We start from the raw sequence: 16,615 nt of genomic DNA on the forward strand, positions 1-16,615 counted from the left end.
TAAAAGAAGCGCGTCTTCTTGCAATTCCGATATTGGGCATCGTAAAGTCTGGGGAAATGACGTCATAATATTTTCAGGTTGCCGGATCTGACAAAGCGCTTCGCTTCTTTGCCCAAAACAAACATGGCCGCGCCGGCTTTCTGCACCGGAAGTTTTCCTATTCGGAGTGAGCGGCGCTAGGCAGATAAGGCAGCCAAAGGGGGGAAGGCGGTCTTCCTCCCGCGCCCCTTCTTTGTTTCCCCCCCCCAGAGATAAGAGGAGCAATTTGCGCCGCCAAAGCGAGGCTCACCCTCGGCTTCCCTCGCGCCCGTCTCCTTGACAACACATTGGCCGTCTTATTTTTTTAATCCGAGCGTCCCGCCTCCCTCCCCTTCCTTCCCCATTGGCCCAAAGACGACTTTTCCGATGGACATGGAAATAAGCCAATCGCGTTCCTCCACGAAGACAAGCCTCTCGGGCCTTGTGTATTCCCCTCCTCCCTCTCCCTCCCCGAAAGGAGGCGGGACTCAAAGGGAGATCGATAAGTGAGAGCAGCCAATGGAAGAAGAGGGGGCCGTCAGTGGAGGCGGGGCTACGGAAGCGAGCCCTACAGCGACCAATCAGAGGACGAGGAAAGAAGGACGGGCGCGTTGAGGGGCGGAGCCGGAAGGGAAACTGCTGTAGATGATGGAGTGGGGCACAGAGCGAGCCGGGTAAGGGGAGGGGGGCAGTTGTGGGGAGAGAAAGGGGGTCTTTTAGGGGAGGGGGGAGATAGTTGGGAGGACGAAAAGAAGGAATACGGGGGGGCAGATCCGGGGAGGGGGCAGATTGGGGAAGAACCGGGGGGGGGGAAGAGAGAGGAAGGGGGGCAGATAGAGCACTCTGGAATTAGGGGAGGGGGGAGGAGGGAGGGTCTGGCTGGGGGGGGGGTTCTCACAGCCCCCCATGGGCGAAGGGGGTGCTTCTGCCAGAGCCTAGCTAGGGGTGGCTCCCCAGCCAGACCCGGGTTTGTTGGGTTGTGCAAAAGGGGCGAGGAGAGTCACCTGGGGATGCCCTGCTAATCCCCCCCTTCTTTTCCCAGGTGAGACCCACCCCAAAAGGAGGAGGATGCGACCCTGGCTGTTCCTGGCTTGCAGATGAACCTGGTCTCCATGGCAGCCGCGGTGACGGTGGTGGAGCCAGAGCTGAAATGGGTCTCCCTCTGGCTCCGGTCCCGTTGGGCGGCGGTGCTGGCGGCAGTGCTGGCGGCTCTCCTGGTGGTGCTCCTTCCAGTGCTGCTGGTGGAGGAGCAGTGCCAGGCCGCCCTCCAGGGCTGGGCCTTCCTCAGGAGCAAGCTGGGGCTGGGCTACATGGGCATCGCCACCTACACGGGGCAGACCACCGAGCTCAGTGTGACCTCTGGCGGGTTGGAGCTGATGGTGCTGAAGCCCAAAGCCTCCCCAGGTGCGTCCCTGGACCCTTGCATGCACTCCGGATTTGCTCTCCAAAGAGGCACCAATAAAAGAGAATAATTGTGGGTTGAAGTGAGGGCGTCCTTGCTGATGATGCTTGCAGATTATAAATAAACAGTCTCACTAATATCTCTGTCCTGTTATCTCTCTGCTGACGTGTTGGGACTTCAGTTCCCAGAATTCTGACTGAGAATGTTAGGAGCTCCTCCTAAATACACGCAGAGGCACCCAGTGGAGGAAGTTAAGCCTAACCAGACACCACCCTTTCTTTTGTGTGTGTAGACTGCATTTTGAGAAGTCCTGTTTCCTTTAGTTGTTCCTGAATTTCTTAAGTCGGTTGATTTCAAACTTACCTTAACTTTGGGTTTTCTGAAGGTGCCCCAAGAAGCTGCTGGAAAGAATCCATATGCGCTTCAATACAAGGCACAAAATAACCAAAGCTAACTGAACCAGCATGAAATTCACCATCCAGCTGAGGTTAGGCTGAGTTGTCTAACAACGGAGGGTAGAAATGGTTTACCTCTACATCAGGGGTGTCCCAGCATGGCTGGCTGAGGAATTCTGAGAGTTGAAGTCTTAAAGTTGCCAAGGTTGGACACCCCTGATCTAGATGTCCTGCAAAATACATTGCTGAAGAAAATGCACTCTTTCATTTCAGAGGTCAGACTAGAAGCCAAAGCTGCGCTGCATCAGGCGTTGGAGATGAAAAGACAAGGGAAGCGTGAAAAAGCTCAAAAGCTCTTCCTGCACGCCCTCAAGATGGACCCAGACTACGTGGATGCCTTGACCGAGTTCGGCCTCTTCTCCGAGGAGGAGAAGGACATCATCCAGGCCGACTATCTGTACTCGAAAGCCTTGACCATCTCCCCACACAACGAGAAGGCTCTGGTCAGCCGGGACCGGACGCTGCCTCTTGTGGAAGAAATCGACCAGAGGTACTTCAGCATCATCGACAGCAAAGTCCGGAAGGTCCTGTCCATCCCCAAAGGCAACTCTGCCCTGCGGAGGGTGATGGAGGAGTCCTACTATCACCACATCTACCACACGGTGGCCATCGAGGGCAACACTCTGACGCTTGCCGAGATCCGGCACATCATCGAGACCCGATACGCCGTTCCCGGGAAAAGCCTGGAGGAGCAGAACGAGGTCATTGGCATGCACGCCGCCATGAAGTACGTCAACACCACCCTTGTCTCTAGGATTGGCTCCGTCACCCTCCCGGACCTCCTGGAGATCCATCGGAGAGTGCTGGGCTACGTGGACCCCATTGAGGCTGGCCGATTTAGGACTACCCAGGTCTTCGTTGGCCACCACGTCCCGCCCCACCCTCGTGACGTGGAGAAGCAGATGCTGGAGTTTGTGCAGTGGATCAACTCCGAGGACGCCATGAGCCTGCACCCGGTTGAGTTTGCCGCTCTGGCCCATTACAAACTGGTGTACATCCACCCGTTTGTAGATGGCAACGGGAGGACATCGCGGCTCCTGATGAACCTGATTCTCATGCAGGCCGGCTACCCCCCAATCACCATCCGGAAGGAGCAGCGGGCCGAGTACTACAACGCCTTGGAGGTGGCCAACGAAGGGGATGTCCGGCCCTTCATCCGCCTGATTGCCAAGTGCACCGAGACCACCCTTGACATGCTGCTCTTCGCTACCACGGAGCATTCCGTGGGCCTACCTGAAGCCCAGGACGGCAGCAGCACGGACTGCAAACAGACCATCTCGCTCAAAACTCGGACCTGAACCTTGGTAGCGAAGGACGCCCCCTACGGGAGAAGAGCTGGGAAAGCACTTTCTGTAAAACATTTCATTTATTTAATTATGTCTTCTAAGTTAAGTTGTTTAATGCAGTGACCTCTCCATATTTATTACCCTCAATAGGCCCAAAGTTAACTTTTGTCTAATTATATTGCAAAAGGGAGCAGGCCAGTCTTAGCGGCTCAGAACTGTTTGGGCTGGTTAAGTGTCAAGCGGGACTACTTTAGTTGGGAAAAATTCCTACCCACAGTCAGCTTTCTAGCCAAAGATGGTCAGATATGGAAAACGTGGCGGTTACTTTACCCAGCCAAGCCTGGCTGAGGAGTTTATTGCTGTGCTTAGTGAATTGATGCTGTTTTGGTATTGTTCAGTTTGCTAACCACGGGGAGGCCCAAACTCCACCTATTTAGGAAAGGAAGCTTGTGTGAATCCCACAAAGCTGTAATTTCACCTGCCCTCCTTTATGCTTGTAGCCGTTTCAAACCTAAAACTGAACCAGCTTCCTGCCTGCCAGTGCCTTAGTAGGGACATGTATTTGTACTGAATTGTGCCTTAGCTTTTCCCCAGCCACTTTTCCAGTAGAACCACTCCAGAAAGAGGTCTCCGTTCAGGCCAGAACCTAAAGCAAAATCTGTGGACTCTTTAAAAAGAAACAAAAAACCGTGAATAGACAATACCAGAGCAGAGTCCACTCTTTGGAAGTTGGAGATCTCTCACCATCCTATAATCCACGTTTGCTTGTTTGGCTCTGGTGTGATGTTGTCTGTGCAAAAAGCCTATCAAGCATCAAATACTCAAAGTCAAAGGGCTTCCTGAAAGCCCTTCTGTTAGCACTTTACTTCTGTTCTACTCGGAACGTGCAAAGGTTGCCTGATTTCAAAGGAGAAAAGGTTGAGATGGGGGCGGGCTTTTTGTTAAGCTGCAAACCTGGCATCCCCACACACAATCTGCCACTGAAGGAGTCCCTGTCCCTCTCCTGCTCACGTCCTCGGCTCGCCCTCTCGGTTGCCCCATGGAAGGACTCGCAGGAACAACGCAATCTTAGTCCAGACTTGAGGGAGAGGCCCCCTGCCCATCTCGGTCCATTTCTAAGGCAAGCCGGGCAGGCACAACCACGATGCAGTGTGTGAAATATGAGCAGCGCCTAACAAAGTGCATTTGCACAACCGTCTGTGCATATTTGGTTGGTTACAATAAAGAGATTGCCCGACTCTGGCTCTTTTTTAAAAAAACAGGATTGCATCTTCTGCCTCACAACTCCCAGGTACACAAAATTAGGGCCATTCTACAAGCGTGCAGAAAAGTTCACTCAAATAAGATGGGCAGCCTTGAAGTGCTGGAATTTCCTTTGTGACATTGTTTAGTTTTCAAGTAAGGGAGCAGAATTGACTACTGCTGCGAGTTGCTTTTGTGAACAAGGAATTAGGTGTTCTTTCATGCCCACCTTGCGTCCTGCTCCTTATTGACAGCAGCCCTCAGCATGCCTGCATGTTGCAGATGTGGCTGGGGGGGGGGGGTTGTTCCTTAACCAGCCCTTAACCCAGGTGCCCAGGGAGGAACCATGCAAAGGGGGGGGGGAAACTAGCAGCCCAGTTAACCCCTTCCAGCACCCAGGGCCTGCTTATCTACAAAACAGGATTATTGGATTTGAAGTCAACCACCGGGCGAGGGAGGGTCCCCCTAAGAAAAAAGATTGAAAATGCAGTTTTTTAAAAAATACCCCGGCATCTTCTCCCCATTTCTGCAAACAACAGCACCCACCACCCTCATCTTGTTTCGGCAGGTCAAATAAGCAGCAACGCTCGCTCAACTTGAAAGAACAACTTTAATGAACCCCAAGAGGGAAACGCCGCAGGCTCACACTTCACATTGTATACAACTTTTTTTTTTTAAAAAAACATTGCAAGCCAAACATCTCAAGGACCCAAACGGGTCTGGCTAGAGACCATTATAGGAACCTGGCAAAGGGAAACACGGAAGCTGCGCAGAGGGTCTGTCTCTCTAGTGCTGGGTCAATGAAAGCTCAAAAATGACCACCATGTGCTTTTCACATCCGCAAAGAGGTGTGCAGGTTGGGTCTGTGTATAAAAAGACACTCAACTCTGAGCAAAACGGTCAGTAGAAACACCTGCCCTTCTACCCCAATACTAAATTAGGCCATTATGGTGAAGTTCCTCGCATCTGCTATTTATACTCATTTTGTACATGAGAAGGAGCTGGACCGGCTCAAGGCTCCTGCGCACACGGAGGCAGTGTCACAAAGCTGCCTAGCTCAGCTCAGCGCCTGTGGTGGGATTTGTATAAACTAGATCGAGACTCAATTCACATTAAACTCTTCATTTGGAGAACAGCTGAAAAAAACCCAACTATTAAAACATACCGTGTTCAGCTTTGAAGTAAGCTCTTGTCACATGAAACCCCCAACATGAGGGAGCATTTAAAGCCATTTTTAACAAATTCCTCGCACGCACCCCAACTCAATAAATTTGCCCTCTGATAATTCAAGGTGGTGGGGAATCGACCCCTCCCCGTTCGGGCTTTCGGTGGACATAAAGTCCAAACTGGAACCGGAGGGGAGCCACGATCAGCCACAGCATCTGCTTCGGGGAAAGACCAGCTGATGACTTCCAGGGGGCTTGGCAGCCCCCCGCTTTGCTGGTCAAGGGCAGCAGTTCACTTTTTCTGCAGCAGCTTGACAAAGTCCGCGTTGGACATCATCTTGGGCTTTTCCGCAGACGGGGAGGGCGTTGTGGGTGGGTTCTCCACCATGCTGTTCGTCTCCTTGGCTGCTGGCTTGCTGGGACGCTGCAAGGCACGAGGGACCATCGACAGCTGGGTTCTTCCCTTGCGACGGCTGTGGAAGGAACAGACCACGAGGCAGCACCATTAGGGCCCTTCGTGCGCTTGGAAGATAAAGGCCTCAACGCCACGGAGTGACGGAACCCAGGCAGCCAGCCAGAACTCCGTTTCCTCCAAACAATTCTAGACCACAATCCCAATTTTAGGGTTCCTTTGGCTGCAGGGTGCTCCTTTCTGAGTAATCCACACAGGGCCTTGCTAATTTCTCAGTTTCCAAAGACACGTTGATAGCTGTGTGCCACGTGATTTCCATCTAGCTGATGCTGATAATAAATCTAAAAACTTAAAATACATAAAGCCCAACTGATTTCCGAAATGAGAAACCCCAGAGGCTTAGGTTAAATAAAAACCCTCTGCTTAAATAAGGTTCAAAGAAAACCCTTTTCCATTCTGGAGCCCTGGGCTAAAAACACTCACGCGCCCGAAGCCGGCTGAAAATCCTGACTTTGGGACGGTTTCCCCACAGCTTCCGGCCCCTCAGGAACTCTCCGAGCCGGAGGGTCGCTGATGGCAACTTTAATGATGTGGTCCATAATGGCCAGCCCATCCATCTTCAGGACCGCCTGGGAGGCCTGTGTTTCGGTCTCAAACTCCACGTAGGCCAAGCCCTAAGGGGTGAAACAAACCTGCTCTGGATTCCTTTTTCCAAACACAGCTCCCCAGCCGGATCTTAGGAAGACCAACATCCCCCTCCCCTAATTCCTGCTGGCTGGGCAAGGCAGGGCAGGGCAGCACCCCGAAAGCACACCTTGGGTTTGCCAGCTCTGTTGGTGACCAGCCGGATATCCTTCACGTTCCCGTGAGCTTTGCAGACCTGTTCCAGCTCCTTTTTTGTGCATGAAAAGGGCAGGCCGGAGATGAACAGCTTGTGCTTCTCAAGAGCGGTGCTGTACTTGAACACCTGCAGGAGGGCAAAGGAAGGAAGCTCGAGCATAGGCCCGCAGGGTGTGTAAGTGTTTGTGTGTTTGGAGGGATGGGTTCTATATTCAACTTGGTGTTTATTTTAACAAGTTTCACACTTCCCATGCTAGGCTCAAGCTTCTGATCTCCAGCCTTGTTTCTAAAGCTGGGGTCTCCTAACTTGGCAACTTTAAGACTTGTGGACTTCAGCTCCCAGAATTCCCTGGCCAGCTTTGCTGGCTGAGGAATTCTGGGAGCTGAAGTCCACAAGTCTTTAAGTTGCCAAGTTTGGAGCCCCTTGGTCTAAAGGGAAATTCCACATCTCTTCTCTATACACGGGGACAGCCTTACCACCGGCGCGCCCTGCAGTGGCTCTTTGGCTCTCCTGCTTCTGCGCAGCTCAGGAGCCGTTCCCTCCCCTACAAGCTGATCCTGCCCCCCTCCCCCCGACTCCCTCGAGCGACGGCAGGAGGGCTACCTTGAAATCCGGATTCTTGCTTTTGTCCACGTACGGAGAGACAAACATCGGCCTGCCTTCCACCACTCTCCGGTCCAGACCGAAGGCCTGCAGAGCTGACCTCTTCTCCTTGAATTCCACGTAACAGTAGCCGCGGAATGCCCCTTTGTTGCTGAAGATGGGGCGGACTTCGGCCACTTCCCCGCAGCTGGCAAAAAGGTCTCGGAGTTTTGCCTCTGGCTCGGCCATGCTGTACGGGAGGTTGCTGACAAAGACTGTGAAGCCCTCCTTCTCGCTGTCGTGAAAGACTTTGGGGGTGTCTTTCCACTTGGAAGCTGCTGCTCCTTCTCCCTCTTGCTGGAAGTCGAAGGTCTCTGCAAAGAGCGCCATCGCTTCGTCTTCCACTTCCATCGACATAACCCCGCTGCCACCTTTCGGCCTCTTGACAGCTAGTTCGGCTGCTCAGGGAACATGAAGGGATTCAGAGGTTGCTAAGGACGTGTGTGCGTCCGTGTGTTAGGGTTAAAGACGCAGAGCTTGCCCGGGTTCCAGACCTGAGTGCTGTGCAACAGGGTGAGCCCCCGTTATCTGCCCCACCTCCTGCCCACCTAGCAGTACGAAAACATGCAAAGGTGAGTAGATAAATAGGTACCACTTCAGAGGGAAGGTAACAGGAACGTGATCCCTTATGACACGATGGCTTATGGGACTCTCAGTATCTTTTGCTAAAAGGCCAGGTCAAATCAAATCAGAATTCTCCCCTCCCCTTAATTCCAGTTTCCTGGTCACCCCGAAGAATCCCAAGCACCAAAGCCCAGAAGCAGAGCGTGGCCAAAGTGATGCTGCCGCTACCTTCCTCCTCCTCCCATTTGCCATCATTGTCTGCCTTCCGCTTGACTCCGGCTTTGGGCTTCTTGGACTGCTTGACGGCTTTTTTCTTCTCCCGACTTTGCTTGCGCTGCTCCTCTTTCTTTTCCTCCTCTTGCTTTGCCAGAGCGGCCTCCTTTTCTGCCTCCTAAAAGGACAAGCAGCCTCATGAGCAGAAGCTCCAGTCTGGGCTTTTCTCTCCACACAAGACGTTCACAGCCCTTCTGGGCTGCAACTGCTGAGCCTGGCAACAGGGGTGCTCACTCAGAGGCATCGCTTTGGAGTAACGCAGGAAGGGAATACGGGAGGTCTTTGGACTGCGCCCCTCTTCCACAAGGGGAAGAGAATTAGGGTGAAAAACCCTCTGAATCCCTCCAAAGGCTAAAAGCCGCTGTTCTCATCCACGGCGTCCTCCACTCTGCAGCAGCAAAGTCCATGCGTCACCGTGAAGACTTAGGCCATCTTTCTGCTCATAACCCTAGGAGACCTCCAGAAAGCAGGTCAGACACTCACACAGAGACCCCAGCCCACTTTTACTTGCAAGAGGAGAGTTTTTTTTAAAAAATCTTCACCTTTGCCCTCTGCTCTTTAAGTCGAGCCAGTCGTTTATCTGTCTTCTCAACTGCCAGATCCCAGTCCTCTAAAGTGCCTGTGAGATGACAGGAAAGGAGGTTGAGTCTCTTGCCCGTCCTCTGAAGTTCCATCAAGGCTCAACCAGTCCTGCTGAATGACCGGGGGGGGGGGCTCCTTGAACTAAGCCGCTCTTGGGATAATCTCAGGACTCCGCCCAACCTGGCGCTTTAAGAGTTTGCTTAAGGCAAAACAGTGACCCACCAGCTTCTGGCTTCAGAAGGACTCTTCGCTGTAAGCTGGGGATGCTTCTGCGTGTGGAGCATCCACCTCAGCCTACTTGTGGGAGGGGAAATTCTAAAAGGAGCAACTTTCTCTTTGCATTAAGGCATTGTGAGAACCTGAAGAGAAGCTGCCGGGGGGGGGGGGAAGAGTGAGGAACACAGGCTTCCAAAGGATGAATTTACACAGGACGATGAGCTCCCCAAGATCAGCCCTAGCAGGAAGTGGGAGCTGCTCACCTTCAATTCTCATCGTCGTGAGCAGCACCTCACATACATGCTCTGGGTAGTCCTGTGTGCACTGCACGGCCCGGAACAACGCTCTCTTGGAGTAATAGGGATCCCCATGTGCCCTGCAGCCAGGGAGGAGAGAGAGGGAGATGCAGCCAAAGAGACACAACTGAGCCAGACTTTGACTCCTGTAGGAAGGAAAGCTGGGGAGGCCCTGGTGGGAAAACAGCAGGCGTGCAGCACCCCAACACCACTTCAGGAGGGCACTTCTTCCTCCCAGCTGGGGCCAGCAAGCAAAACATGGCTACTTTGCAGTCACAGTTTGGGAATGAACGAGGAATTCTTTCTGGCTGCCTGATGGGGACATGAAAGGAGCCCCCCCCCCCGGGCAACGGTGATGTCACCAGCTCACCCTTTCAACCGGGAAGACTTAAACAGTGCCCCCGACACAAACAGGACAGGGTCTCCACACGCCCCCTCCTGACCACTCGCAAGCCATGGAGCGCAGCAAGTGCAAAAAGCTGTTCACGTGGGCTGGAAGGAAGACTCCCTCTTACCGCTCCAGGTTGTGATACTCCAACCACATGTTGCCATATTTTGCGTTCCCGCTGACCATAATAATATCCCATAGTTCCCTAGTCTTTCTCATGTTGCGGCAGTAGACAGCCTAGGGAGGAGGAGGCCCCTATTAATATAATCTGAACGTATTCATGGGTGCCCCCCCCCCCGAGATGAGAAAATAAAAGCTAACAACAGCGTAAGTTAAGGTCACCTCAACCCTGGCCCAGGTCCGCAAAAGAACACAGGAAGGGTCTCCCTTGTCAACAAACTCTGCAGGAACACAGAATTAAGCCACAATTATTTCTGCTTGTAAACACTAATACACGTGGCAGAAAAACATTGCTTTTTAAAAAAAATAGTAATAAAAGGCAACTTACTCCGCTCAACATCTTCGTTTAAATATTTGTTGGCACGGGCAAAGGCTGACCGAAGCTCTTCCAGCTCCCGACTCAAGACTGAAAAACAGCAAGGAAATAGCACAGCCATTCAGAAGCCACCCCGGGGTACCAGCTTTGTGGAAGCAAGGTGTGTTTCTTAAACGGGGGAGCATTCAGGCCATGTTGCCCTGGGACAAAAATGACTACTTGCTGGGATTTGGAAGAATGAAGCCAAAACTAGGGGCTGTGTCAGAGGGATTGTGATTAGCACCTTCCTCAACCAGTAGTCACCTAGGGCAAAGTCAACTCTTCTCCGAAGGTAATCCAGATACGCCTGCCAAATTTCCAAGTAATCAGCGGCCTGAATGAAGCCAGCTTTCAAAGCCTCTTCGAAGGTTTCTAACAGGGGGAGACAAAAAATAAATAAGGGCAAACAGAACTTCAGCAGCCCAAGTTCTTCCCTTGCTCCAGTCTTGAATACCCCGCCTGAGCCAGGAGTAGCCCTCAAAGAAAGAGGGAGACAGCCAGCACTGTCTCCCTTCCCAGCACAGGACTTGGAGAGCAGGCAGAGTTGATCCAGGTTAAAAAAAAGTAAAACCAGCCAGCGTCTCCTGAGAAAGCCTACAGCTTGAAGAAAATCACGCAAACAGGACTGGAGCATTGTGTGACTTCCGAGGCTGTGAAGCCCCCGTTGGCCTCGGAAAAGAGAAGCCTCTCTTAGTCCTAGCAGATCTCTTGGTCCTACCTGAGATGATCTGGTGCTCAACGTTATGCCTCTCCATGGACAGTAGGTACTGGCTCCACAGCTTGACAGCCCACGGGCAATTTCTGACCGCTCGCTTGCAAGTGGAAAGTACCACCTCCTTCACCTTCAGCTTCCTGTCCTATAAAAGGAAGCAGGCAATCTTGGTTGTCTGCTCAGAGACCCCCCCCCCAGCACTTCACAGAGAAAGGATTAAAATCTCAGAAGCCAGAGAAAAGGCCAGAGACTACATTGAGTGGACAGTTATCCCTCTACAGAGCTAGCAATATCAAATAATCGGCAATAAAGCATTTCTGCAGATCTATTACTCCATGTACCCCCACAGACCTCAATTTCCCGAGGGTCTGAAATTCTTTTAACAAGAATTGCTCTGGTTAACCTGAACAACTGAAGCTCCTTCTCAGAAGGACATGAGACTGGAGAGAGTTTGCTGATGGAGGCACTTACCAAGTACTGAACGTAAGGAACCCAGAGATCTGGCACAAGGCAGTTCTCAACCAGGGCACGCTCATATATCAGCTGAATGCGAGTTGGATCCCCAATCTTCACTTCAAAGTCAATGTAAGCTTGATATTCGGCCAGCTTTGGGGTTTTAGCTATCAGCTGGAAGAACAAGAAAGGAAGAATGCTCTTTCAGGAAAGTAGAACAGTGAAAATAAACCATTAGGAACAACAACAACAACAAAAAGGTTACATTCAATTGCTCAGCATAAAACTCCCCAAAAAGGGGGGGAGGGCAGACAATCCCAGAAAGTTCTAAAAAAATATCATTTAGATACAATGAATTTGACACAGACTTAGAAGCAATTTTGTTCCTCCTCCCCTGACGAGCCTCAGGAGAAGATGCCAATGCCCAATCGCTGTCCTTTGGAAGTGAGCGCCTTCAAAGGGGACCCGCGACATTGGCCAGGGGAAGGAAGCCACCGCCGGCCTACGGACCGTGAGGGGAGCCACCTACCAGGGCCTCTTCGTAAGGCTTGTACTTCTGCAACTGCTGAACAGCCTTGATGTAGCTCTGCAGCACTGGCCCCGGGATCGGCTCCTCGGTCCAGTTTTCGTATTCCAAAAATGCCGACTCCATATCTCCAAAAAGAGAGACGAGCCCATTTCAGCCAGGAAGCGGAGCACAGACTCCGAATCCCTTCCCTCGCCTTAAGCCACCCTGAGGCTGCTTTGGCTTTTGGTGTCCCATGCCAAACTCAGCCACCAATTCCTGCTGGAACCGAGGAACAAGAAGCCAAAGCATTTTGGGGCAGGCCTGGGATGGAGAGGCAAGCCACAAAGTCTGCAGCTGACCCTTACCTATGAGGGGAACTGCCAGTTCCCGACGATAGAGCGCATGGATCCTCTCAAGTTGCACTCTGGTGGTCCGCTGCTCCTCAGGGGTTGGGATCCAGCCTGGGGGTTGCTGTCAGGGGAGGAACAAAGCACAGGCATCAGCGTTTCTCCTAAGCAGCAGAAGAGGACCGGAGTCCCAACAGCAGCTAAAGGACGCGCATGCATGGAAAAAAAAGTCTTCCAGCCCTATAGAGCACTATGAGATGGTATAAAAGCCTAAAGGCCAAAAGGCCATTGCCATCGTTGATCTTGACTTCCTACAAAACACGCCCACCCTTTGGGGAACCATCTCCAGACCAGGCAGCAGAGCAGAGCACGCTGGGGCTTACCTTCATGGTCGCCAGCAACATATTTTCAAACTCCCGATAGGCCTCCCAAATAGCAGCTCCTTTGGTCATATGGAGGCCGACAGCAGTGAGCGCCCGTTCCATGATTGAGCGAATTCTATCTGCCCCTATCGGGCCCAGGTCCCTAATGGAGAACTGGGTGTACTCCAGCCAGATTTCCGGACCTGGAAAACATCCCCAAGATGGTAGACAATCACTTTTGCCCGCTTTTGGGGAAAGAAGCTAAAGTTAACTCTGAATGTTTCATTTCCTCCAACAAGGTAAGTTCTTTGCAGAACCTGTTGTCTTGAGTCTGTCTGTTTTGGTGTTGTTAATCTTGGTTTGTTATTCCCTGGCAGTTTGTGTCTGAAAGAACATCCATTTAAAACTAAACTTACATATGTAGTCCTTTATTGCTCTCTCAAAAAGTTCATAAACTCCGTCTGTTGGAGCATCTTCTTTAGCTTGTGATATCTCATCCTTCAGCCACTCTAGCCACAGCCCTGGTAAAATGGAAGAAGCCATATCCAAAGGGGGTTAGAACGCTAACCCAGTTTAACCCGGAAAAACATATTGCTAAATAATGTATTACTAAGGCAGGTCCAAATAAGTATTTGTCTATACTTAGGTTCTACTAAATTCAACAGCTTTACGTCTGAACAGATGTTCATACAGCTACGTTACACTTACATCTCAAGAAACTAAAATCTTCACTGAAACAAATTTAATCTAAATAATTATCTAAAGTAAATGCTCTGGACTTTTGCTTGGTTTCCATCATGATGGCGTCAAACATCTGGCGGCAATTTAGTGGTGCCACAAGTAAATCACTAGTAATTTTAACTAAAATTACAGCAAAGCTGCCATTTTTAATCCAACCCAGAGAACAGAAGATAAAACATGCAACATAATTAAGAAACTTTAGCTTTCATTTAAAACCCGCACAAAATGTTTGCCAGAAAGCTTCTACTTTCTGGGGCTTTGGCGACTGAGCCAAATGTTGAATATTGCTCCCCCCTTTAAATTGCCTAATTTCTTCCCTCCCTCCCTGATCTGGGGAACGAGCAAAAGCCCAGGCACAGGAACCTTCTTTGTTTAAAAAACAGCAGCTCTTGCACATTTAACAGGAGTCACAGCAGTATAAATCACTGTCCATTTTCACCTAGGAATATATTCTCTGATGCTGTCAAAACTGGACTTGGTGTGAATGCAACACAAAACGAACAAGCCAGCTGCCTTTCTGCTAAGGTTTTCAAGCAATTCTACCCCACAGTCAGTTCAGACTGAGCCTGTACAATACAAAATTTAGATAAATGTAGTGTATGTACCCCAACCCCTAATACGTCAGTGGGATCGCACATTGCCCCAAAACAAAGTATTCTGGGAGTCTCTGGAGGTAGGAATGCAAAGTCTGGTTATTTTTACTGGTGACAGGGTCACTAAGATAAACAGGACAGTATTTTTTAAAACTCTGCCACATCAAGGGAGGTAGGGAAACACAACCACCCAACTTTTTACTCTTACTAAGTGCTCCAGTTGAAAATGCGTATTAAAAGTCTTCACTCTACATGCAAACTTTACATACAACTCTAACAATTTCATTTATGGAGGAAATCTTTCTGTGATCACTCAGTGTCCAATTTCCATTTATGTTTTACAAAATAGAACAAAACAAGACCAAAAGATTTTGCCTACCTTCAGTGAGAGGAAAATGCCGACTCATGCACTCGCGGGCTGACCGGAGCTCAGAGATCTTATATCCTTTCTCACGGAGCAGTTTTATCAGTTTTAGGTGACCGTCATAATCACAGGGATTGGTCTTCAGCTAAAAAAACATTATCAAAACATAATTTTATTTATGCGGCCCTACAGAAGCCTAGCTAAAAGCTCCTAACAAATGCCACCCAGGGATTTGGGCGGATTTTACTTATGGAATAAACAGGAACCAAGATCAGAAGGGGCCTCCTATGCAGTACATTAATTATCCTGGGTCAGGCATAATAGGCCGCTGCTTGGGAACATCTCAGAGTCAAGGCAACAAAGCACCAGATCGGGAACTGCAGATTGCACTAGAAATCCCTAATCTGGTGTTAGACCAAGAAACATGTGCAGTTTATGGACTGTTTACAGTGGAACCAAGATGGAAAGAAATCCTTTTTAGGCTGCCGAGCTAATTTAAGGTTCAATGGAATCTTGACACGCTGGAAATTGAATCTGCAAGATAACATGGTATAAACCCAAAACTCACACCAGTTAATGCAGAATATCACGGCTAGCAATGTACGCATGCCCAGCTCCCCCGGGCAGAACGTGCTCATGCAGGGAGGGCCTCCCCAGAGGGTAATAAGATGAAAGAACAGATTCACCTTCATGTTAAATTCTCTGCATGAGTCCCTGTTCTGGGGAATACACCTTCCAAAAGGGGAGGGGGGAGGGAAGCAATTCTCTTTAGTGACGGGAGCCACCTCTGTCGTGGGCTGCCCTGGAAATCCTGAGAGGAGACCGGCATCCCCGATTGATGCTCTGCATCATCAGGGCAATCTGCAGGGAGTCCTCTACTGACCATCATTCGTTTAGTGGCCGTGCGAAGCGGCAACGGCTTTTCACACTTAACGACCGTTGCAGCCTCCCCCACAGTTGCATGGTCAAAATTCAACCACTTGGCAATTGACTCGTATTTATGACGGTCAGTCTCTCTCTCTCTCTCTCTGTGTGTGTGTGTGTGTGTGTGTGAGTGAGGGTGGGGGTCACGTGATTCTGCCCTTGCAACTTTCTCACCAGCAAAGTCAATGGGGAAGCTGGATTCGCTTAACAACTATGTCATTAACTTAACCACTCTGCAGGGATTCGCTTAACCTCTGTGGCACAAAAGGTCGCGAAAAACGGTGGCAAAACGCACCTGAACAACCGTCTCGCTTAGCAACGGAAATGCCGAGCTCGATTGCAGTCGTAAGTCGAGGACTACCCGTACTAGAGACGCGGGAGGGTCCCTGCTCGCCCCCCCGTGCAATCCCCCCCAGGCAGCCACGCCGCCTTCCATCGACCCCCACCCCACCCGCTCCTCCCTCCAGGCGGCCCATCGAGCCCGCGGGGCAGGAAAGGGGGGGGCGTCGCCGGCCTGCCCGAAGCCCCGCCCCCTCGCCCCTCACCTTCAGCTTTAGGCGATCGACCTCCATGTCAATCTTGCAGTTGGAGCAGGGCGAGTCAAAGTAATCTTCATCGAGGCTGCTGTAGTCCGGGGTCGGGTCATAGTCGTTCGTGTTCACCGTCGGGCGATCGCCCCAGTCCACCCAGTCGTCCTCGTCCATCTTGCCTAGAGCCCGCTCTGACTGCGCCGCAAGGCCCCCTGCGTCGGCACGTTCGCGCGCCAAGCTCTCGGGCTGTCCGAACCGCTGCCTGAATGGAGAACACCCCGCGAGGGGAGAGCCGGCCTCGTAAACCTTTCAACGGGCGGTTTTGAGCCCCCGGGGGATTTTAGACTCCGGGCCAAATGGGTCGGAAAGAGCGACGAGGAATGAGTTGTGGGTCCCGCTTCAGACAGGCAATTGTGAGGGACAGGCGCGGGGAAGGGGCCTCAAGATGATCAGGCCATCGCTCGCTGCCGCAAAGACCCCTGGGAGGAACGAGCGTTTCCCCCCCCCCCGTGCAGGGGCATGGACTTGCCCATGCGCCAGGAGGGGGAAATGGGGAATGAGACCGAACTAAAAATGAAATAAAATCTATATAAAACACCCGAGTTGCCTCATTTGGGGGCGAGTCGGCTTCGTCCCGCGGCCAGGCTAAAGAGAACGCGAGAAATACCTGGCAACCCGCGAGCGGCTCAACCTCCGTCCTCGAAGGCGAAGGGGGCGTGGCTTGGCGGCTCGGCGCTTTTGCCTTGGCGCGACTTGATGGCGT

General features: G+C 51.4%; 2 protein-coding genes across 3 annotated transcripts; one reads left to right on the forward strand and one right to left on the reverse strand.

Annotated features, from left to right (window-relative positions):
* The first annotated feature begins 618 nt into the window (after positions 1–618).
* FICD (FIC domain protein adenylyltransferase) lies at positions 619–4,398 on the forward strand. The gene is made up of 3 exons (XM_039362762.1): positions 619–692; positions 1,061–1,422; positions 2,089–4,398. The coding sequence occupies exons 2-3, from the start codon at positions 1,116–1,118 to the stop codon at positions 3,171–3,173; spliced, it is 1,392 nt and encodes a 463-aa protein (XP_039218696.1). The 5' UTR covers positions 619–692; positions 1,061–1,115; the 3' UTR covers positions 3,174–4,398.
* A 596-nt stretch (positions 4,399–4,994) lies between these two features.
* On the reverse strand, positions 4,995–16,614 carry SART3 (spliceosome associated factor 3, U4/U6 recycling protein). Of its 2 annotated transcripts, none has more exons than XM_039362643.1 (20): positions 16,520–16,614; positions 15,868–16,114; positions 14,414–14,543; positions 13,117–13,221; positions 12,722–12,903; positions 12,357–12,462; positions 12,013–12,137; positions 11,502–11,657; positions 11,037–11,175; positions 10,583–10,690; positions 10,292–10,369; positions 10,126–10,184; positions 9,911–10,020; positions 9,363–9,475; positions 8,844–8,920; positions 8,257–8,419; positions 7,426–7,862; positions 6,796–6,948; positions 6,465–6,655; positions 4,995–6,042 (listed from the first exon to the last, which is right to left on the reverse strand). In XM_039362643.1, exons 2-20 carry the CDS (start codon positions 16,024–16,026, stop codon positions 5,862–5,864), a joined length of 2,772 nt encoding a protein of 923 aa, XP_039218577.1. In that variant the 5' UTR covers positions 16,027–16,114; positions 16,520–16,614; the 3' UTR covers positions 4,995–5,861. The 2 variants fall into 2 exon arrangements, with proteins under 2 accessions (XP_039218577.1, XP_039218578.1); XM_039362644.1 differs by having other exon boundaries at positions 5,903–6,329.
* Position 16,615: the final 1 nt, after the last annotated feature.

This window comes from Crotalus tigris, unplaced genomic scaffold (genome assembly GCF_016545835.1).
Source record: "Crotalus tigris isolate CLP2741 ecotype Arizona unplaced genomic scaffold, ASM1654583v1 scf7180000019478.12717781048:2074007, whole genome shotgun sequence".
Lineage (NCBI taxonomy): Eukaryota > Metazoa > Chordata > Lepidosauria > Squamata > Viperidae > Crotalus > Crotalus tigris.

Bases quoted from the DNA above. Each gene is read 5' to 3' on its own strand.
- FICD (XM_039362762.1), top strand. From the start codon at position 1,116: ATGAACCTGGTCTCCATGGCAGCCGCGGTGACGGTGGTGGAGCCAGAG. The intron at 1,423-2,088 runs GTGCGTCCCTGG...CTTTCATTTCAG, and splicing joins GAAGCCCAAAGCCTCCCCAG to AGGTCAGACTAGAAGCCAAA.
- SART3 (XM_039362643.1), bottom strand. From the start codon at position 16,026: ATGGACGAGGACGACTGGGTGGACTGGGGCGATCGCCCGACGGTGAAC. The intron at 12,463-12,721 runs GTAAGCCCCAGC...CTCCCCTGACAG, and splicing joins TGTTGCTGGCGACCATGAAG to CAACCCCCAGGCTGGATCCC. The intron at 7,863-8,256 runs GTAGCGGCAGCA...TTCCCTGAGCAG, and splicing joins CAAATGGGAGGAGGAGGAAG to CCGAACTAGCTGTCAAGAGG.